Raw genomic sequence first — 6,991 nt, forward strand, 5'->3', positions numbered from 1 at the left:
CAACATAGTCACGTCATTTTTCTATCTGGTACATTTTCAGAAGTTCAGTTCTGAGTTAGTGAACATGTTATGTGTATTTATTTACAAAGCTGAATGTTAATCAGGATTAATCCGCTGTGTGTTTCCTTGGTGAACGACATAAACTAAACAATGGCTGTTTTTAGCTTCTCAGGCAAATATACTGAGAAGGAACTGTGTGAATGAGCTGAAATTAAAGTGCTGATGACACGTTTTTGACATCTTTGGGGATGTTTTATAACATAAAAAGTAATTCCCGATGATCCATATATTAATTCACGAAGGCGCCTATTTTACAAGTTATGATAAAAAACGCGGCTATTTGGGCAAATTTGACGGGGCAGCAGCACCCAGGAGACGGAGGAGGAGCTATATGACGTCAGCGAAAGAACCTTCCTCCTAACTTACCAGTTTGTTGTTGATGCGACAGGTGTTCAGTTTATTATTATTAGTATTTTTATTAGACATTATTATACATTATATATATAGTTATTATGCCTTCACGTTGTGTTGCCGGCTTTTGCTCCAAAACCCACAAGGATGGGGTAAGTTTATTCAAGTTTCCCAGAGATCCCGAGCTGCATGCGAAGTGGGTGAAGCAAGTCAGGCGCACTCATGACAAGTGGGAGCCCTCACCAACATCCGTCCTGTGCTCTGAACACTTCGATTTGGATTGTTTTGACACCCTTCCCAGCTTAAAAGAATCTCTTGGGTGTTCAGTTCAGCACAAATGTGTGTTACTACCATCAGCAGTGCCTACACAGTGTTGCCAGATTGGGAGGTTTCCCGCCCAGTTGGGCGGTTTCAAGTGCATTTTGGTGGGTTTCGAACATATTTTGGGCTGGAAAACGTCAGCAGTATCTGTTGCCAGATACTGCTGAAGTTTTCCAGCCCAAAATATGTTCGAAACCCACCAAAATGCACTTGAAACCGCTCAACTGGGTGGGAAACCTCCCAATCTGGCAACACTGCCAGTATTCCGGAGGGGGTCTACTAGTAGCTATGCCAGATCCAAAGACAGTCCTCCTGTCAGAACATGTGTTGTGAAACGACATAAGATAAAGGTACGTAGAGCTATAGATTCTACATGATAATCATAAATGTAATCATAAAGTCGGCGTGATATCAGTCATGTATTTGCTTGTGAAAGCTTGCGGCTTTCATGTAACTGCCGCCTAGCAACGAGAGGCAAAGGGTAAAGAGGGTAGGCTATCATAGATTCTATTCGGAAGAGATCAACACAATTCTAGACTCCCAGAAGAGGAAGAGCTAGCACTAGAGAGTTCACCGGCGTTTTCATGCGCCATTTCCATTGAGTAGAACCAGAGTAGAACAGCCAGTGAACCGCAGCGTGTTCTTCCGCTGACGTCACAACATGGCCGCGAGCCACGGACCCAGTTTTCTTGCGCTGTGCAATTAAAAGTTGGATATTCGCGTAACAACAGCTTCTTTTCACGTAATTATAACAGAAATCTAACATGTTTGCCATGTTGTATAGTTTATTTAAGAAATTGCATAGAGTCATGTTCGTGTCATCAGCCCTTTAAGCTAACGTTAGGAGTAGCGCACATAAAGCCTAAAACTAGTGACACATTCAAACTCGTCAAATCATGTATTATATGAGAGAGAGGGAGAATGTCATGTAGGAGTAGGATAAGTGGAAGAGTAGATAACTAACAGCTTTTTACTTCATTAAGCTAACTGTGGTCACTTATTCAGGAAGAGGACCCAAGGATTTTTTTTTTTTTTTGGGGTGGTAACGGCATTGTTTTGTGTTCTGAAGCAATTTTGCAGTCATGCTTGCTGAAAAGGAATGAAGCCAATATTAAAGCCCAAAGTTGCGTGTAAAGTAAGTCATTTTTCATCATTTTTAACTAAAGCTCTTGTGTTCTCGTTGTTCATTATCTGTACTCCATTGCATATCCGTTCTAACTGCATATCTTAGCAGGAACTGTACAGACAGTATTTTTCCTGGAACTGACAGGAATTGTAGGATGAAACTGCACCAAAATGAACAAAGTTAAGTCCAAGTTCCACACGGTGTGGCCATAATTTACAAGTATTTCTTGGTTATTTTCACACTAAGGTACTTTGAAAGATGTTGGCCATTGACAGGCTCATGAAAACAAGGGCTTTCCCTCTTTACAAAACCCAGTTGAACTCTGCTAACAATTACTGGAAGTGTATAGCCTCCAGTTTATCATGCTGCATTAAATCTCTTCAACATCAGGATAGTTCCTGTGGATTTGCTTTTAATATCTGGCTTCCACACAGAGGCGAAAAACTGTTTTGTTTTTTTAAAAGCCATCACTGTGGGAAAACATTGTGTCATTCATTCATCATGTTCAGATTCACAGAACAGAGCTGAGTGGTTTTTTTTTGTTGTTTGTTTTTTTTCCATGAAGTGTCTCATATCTGGAATTTCGGCAGGCCGAATGACTCGGATGGGGGGATTTTTAGCATTGCCAATCTTGAGTGTCTCATCCCCCACAGGAAATTCCAGCCTTTCTCAGCTGATTGAAGCCCAAGCGCACACGCGCACACACACACACACACTTCTCCACAGCCATAAAAACACACACGCACAAAAACCAGACTAGCTCTGGTTACAGCCCGCCTTCCTCCTCCACTCGCTCCAAGAAAAGAAGAAAGAGGAACAACATACTGCGCAATTATGGGGTTTTAATTTAGCAGAAAATGTCGGAATTTCCAACAGAATACACATCTGTACACATTTACACATATAAAAATAAATCTGTCTATCCACAATATATTACAGTTTCATACAAGAGCACTGCAGGGGCGGAGCTTCAGTCCAGACACCAGGTGTGCGCCAATTATCAGTTATATGATACACCGCGATATTTAACGCACCACATCATCCTAGTTCTTTTCCAAGTGTCCTTATTTCGGATGTATTGATGTTGGAAGGGACACATGCCCTTGGCGATATTATTGTAAACCATGATGTATTGTTAGATAATTATGATATTAAAACTCAACATCGGCGCGGACCTTAGCAGCACATCTGCCGTCTTCTCTCTTTTTCTAGCTTCCAGTTTGTTTATGACTTGGATCTTTTCTTCCTGCACATTTCTCCTCTGCATCCGTGGTCTTCTGCATGCGTGTTCCAGGCTCAGGGTCACATTTTTCTCAGCATGTCCTCCTGTAGCCTTTTATCCCACGTCTCCTCTTGCAGGACCGGAAGTTTTGCGATCATCTCAACTCTCCGAACCGCTGAAGCACTTTTCTACTCTTGCCCCATCATTTTAATGTCATCATACTGTGGAAAGAAGGAGAAATCAGAATTAGGAGCAGGAAAAGTGAAAAAAAAAAAGAAACAAAGGAAATGGTTTGTGTTTTCACTATAATTCTTAGATTATAGGCTTTCTTATTTCTTATCATTTTTATAAGTTGTGTCTGGACTCTGTTTGTCCAGATATCATAGTGGCTGTACGATTTCGTGTTAGTTCCAACTACTGTAATTTTTAGAGTAACAGGGCTACCGTAAATACCTTACCATGCTCATGCAAAAAAAAAAAAAATTAGTACAACGATGTCAATTTACTGCAAAACCCTGAATGCAACAACACTGCTAGGGATGTAGATACGCAGACCTGTAAAACATACACACCTCATCGTCAGATTGCTCGTTGCCAACGTAGTCGTATTCGTCTTCGCTTTCCTCGCTCTCGCTCTCAGGCAGATCACGCAGGTCCCGATCCGTGACGTCATGTAGCACTTTCTGGATGTTGGTGTTCTGGCGTCCATGCGTGAGATGATACGCCGAGTGGCCACCGTACGTCAAGCTGTTCACATCAGCGCCTTTGCTGATCAGAAGCTTCACCAACTCGAGGTTCTGCAGGTCCACGGCTAAGTGGAGAGCCGTCCTGCCATTACACTGCTCCTGAGAATGCAAAAGACATTTTTTTTTGTTTGTTTATACAGTATTTACACTTGGTCTTAAACATCTTTCAGGTTTATTTGATATTTACAGCTTCTTAACTGATCTGTTTTGTCAGTGTAATGCACTGATTTGCATTTCAATCATATGAAAAGAGCTATTATTATTATTACCTGTTCATTGATATCTGCTCCCAAATAGATGAGATTCTCCACCAATGACAGAAAGCCGTGTGCGGCCACCACGTGTAAGCATTTCTGACCTGCGGAAAAACAAAATACAACTTCTCACTCAAAGTGATCATTTCACACAATTTGAAGCGAGTCACGTTTGAGCTGATTAATGCACTTTTCATCTTAATGCGTTCATGAGAATGGGAACGGACGCTTTGACAAGCGTGAGGCTGAAGCTCACCGCTGTAGTTGGGCATCTGCAGGATGGACGGCAGATACTCCAAGCAGTTTTGAGTGAGGAGCCCGAAACACGTGAGCGATCCCGTCCTGCAGGCGATGTGCAGAGCCGTGTTGCCGTTGTTATCCACTAACATGGGGTCACAGCCTGCCTTCAGCAGACGCTCCACCACCAGAGGCTGCTCTGTGATCACAGCCAAGTGCAGCGCCGTCTGTGGAAAGATCCGGATTAACATATTGCTCACGACTTCGACTTTAGCAATAGAACAAAACAAAACCGAACAAGTTTTTGGTTTTGTACCTGTCTTTGATAGTTCTGTTTGTTCAGGAACGGGTGCTTGACAAACATTTCGATCATTTTCGCTGCAATGTCTTGGGCTTCATGAATGATAGCCAGATGCAAATACCTGTGAGAAAGAAAATAAGGAACAATCAGTGACGGTAAAAATGGAATTTAATGTTATACACTGTGCGTGCTGCACACGGCTCACTGGGGGAAAACAAGCAGTGACTTTTTTTTCTTTGCAGGCAGTGGTGTTTTTCCTAGAAGGGCCTTACTGGCAGACAGCCCGGGACTTTCCACACACACACACACACACACACAGCCAAAGTACAAAGCACTATAGTGAACAGTTCTTCCTGCAGAGCTTGTGTGTGCACTAAAGCTACACAGATGCAGTTATTCTATACGCATTACATTACATTATACGTATATTCTATAGACTATTATTAACAGCTACTTATTGCAATCAACACATAGGTATTTAAACAGATCTAAAACACTGCTTCACACCAAAAAAAAAACACTGCATTGAGTTAAGACTTTAATGCCCTCAGCCATGCTGGATGAACCCCTACAGTGTTTATTTAACAGTGAACACTTTGCCCTGATTGATCTGCATATTTAGTTTAGGTGTTTAATGCAATGCATTTCCAAACTAGCTGCTGCACATTTAACAGTGGAGTGTTGATCCATTAACACAAGGTTATTAAAAAAAATGTTAAAAGAACAAGAGTATTTGAGAAAAAAATAAATCATTTTTTTCGGCATGAGAATGGAACAGTCTGTGCGTTTAATCAGCGCTTAAATGCGTTTACATTAGCATGCAGTTTAATTACAAACGTGTTTAATCAACACCGCGAGCTTTAATTCCACCCTTCAGGTGCGCGCGCACGGTAGGGGTTGAGTTCAATCCCTGAACACCACTTTGACCCTTTAGTAAACAGCCGGGTATTAAAGTGCAGGAGGAGAGGGGGGGGGACATAAATAAATACATAAATAAATAAACAAACAAACAAAAGGGTCACCACGCACGTGTCTCCGTCTTCCGTGATCTCGGTCATCCAGGGCTCCTCGTGCGCTCCGTCTACACTCAGCCTCGCGAACTCAGCGCTCACGGACTCGTCGCGCGCGCTGCAGTAATCCTCCGTGTCGTCCTCGCGCAGGGAGTCCAGCCCGCTGTCTAGACGCTCGTCTGTCACCGTCCCCGCTTTGTGCGCGCGCCCTTCCGAACCGTAATCCATCGGGCTCGTGCCGGTCATGTTCCGATAAAGAGACATTTTAAGAGTGTGTGTGTGTGAGAGAGAGAGAGATCTGATCTGAGCCGATCCGCTCGGGTGGAGGAGTTTAACCTCCGCATGCACAGAGGAGGAGCTCCGGTCCGGGTGGGGGATTTCCAACACAAGCCTGTAGAGAATTTATTCAGGGCCTCGTTTCATTCCTGTTCTAAACACCTCCCCTCGTGCACTTCCCACTGGTTTGGGAAGAAAATTTGCTGTTTCAGATCGGGATCCAAATATTCAGTGTGGGTGAAAAGATTAGATTAGATTAGATTAGATTAGATTAGATTAGATTAGATTGGCTCAGGTGGCTAAGGCGCCATACCATAAATCCGGGGACTCGGGTTCGATTCCGACCCGAGGTCATTTCCCGATCCCTCCCCGTCTCTCTCTCCCGCTCATTTCCTGTCCTGTCTCTACACTGTCCTATCCAATAAAGGTGAAAAAAGCCCCCCCCAAAAAGATTAGATTAGATAAAACTTTATTGATCCCTTTAGAAGGGTTCCGTCAGGGAAATGAAGATTCCAGCAGCATCATTACAGATAAACAGAGAAAAGAAATAGAGAAAAACTTCTGGTGTAGTGGTTAGCACTGTCGCCTCACAGCAAGAAGGTTCCGGGTTCGAGGCCCTTTCTGTGCAGAGTTTGCATGTTGTCCGCGTGGGTTTCCTCCGGGTGCTCTGGTTTCCCCCAAAGACATGCAGGTCAGGTTAACTGGTGACTCTAAATTGACCGTAGGTGTGAATGTGAGTGTGAATGGTTGTCTGTGTCTATGTGTCAGCCCTGTGATGACCTGGCGACTTGTCCAGGGTGTACCCCGCCTTTCGCCCATAGTCAGCTGGGATAGGCTCCAGCTTGCCTGCGACCCTGTGGAGGGATAAAGCGGCTAGAGATAATGAGAATGAGATGATCCCTTTAGAAGGGTTCCGTCAGGGAAATGAAGATTCCAGCAGCATCATTACAGATAAACAGAGAAAAGAAATAGAGAAAAACTTCTGGTGTAGTGGTTAGCACTGTCGCCTCACAGCAAGAAGGTTCCGGGTTCAAGGCCCTTTCTGTGCGGAATTTGCATGTTGTCCGCGTGGGTTTCCTCCGGGTGC

General features: G+C 43.6%; 1 protein-coding gene across 1 annotated transcript; it reads right to left on the reverse strand.

Moving 5' to 3' along the window:
• Positions 1–2,683: 2,683 nt before the first annotated feature.
• On the reverse strand, positions 2,684–5,957 carry nfkbiab (nuclear factor of kappa light polypeptide gene enhancer in B-cells inhibitor, alpha b). Its single transcript, XM_060933793.1, has 6 exons — positions 5,648–5,957; positions 4,634–4,739; positions 4,337–4,544; positions 4,096–4,184; positions 3,653–3,925; positions 2,684–3,301 (listed from the first exon to the last, which is right to left on the reverse strand). Exons 1-6 carry the CDS (start codon positions 5,890–5,892, stop codon positions 3,269–3,271), a joined length of 954 nt encoding a protein of 317 aa, XP_060789776.1. The 5' UTR covers positions 5,893–5,957; the 3' UTR covers positions 2,684–3,268.
• Positions 5,958–6,991: the final 1,034 nt, after the last annotated feature.

The sequence above is a fragment of the Neoarius graeffei genome, chromosome 11, assembly GCF_027579695.1.
Source record: "Neoarius graeffei isolate fNeoGra1 chromosome 11, fNeoGra1.pri, whole genome shotgun sequence".
NCBI lineage: Eukaryota > Metazoa > Chordata > Actinopteri > Siluriformes > Ariidae > Neoarius > Neoarius graeffei.

What these genes read in the sequence shown, in the direction of transcription:
- nfkbiab (XM_060933793.1), bottom strand. Translation starts at nt 5,892, where the DNA reads ATGTCTCTTTATCGGAACATGACCGGCACGAGCCCGATGGATTACGGT. An exon ending in GAGCAGATATCAATGAACAG is followed by an intron (nt 3,926 to 4,095) that starts GTAATAATAATA and finishes TTGCATTCTCAG; the next exon opens with GAGCAGTGTAATGGCAGGAC. An exon ending in ACGAGCAATCTGACGATGAG is followed by an intron (nt 3,302 to 3,652) that starts GTGTGTATGTTT and finishes TTCTTTCCACAG; the next exon opens with TATGATGACATTAAAATGAT.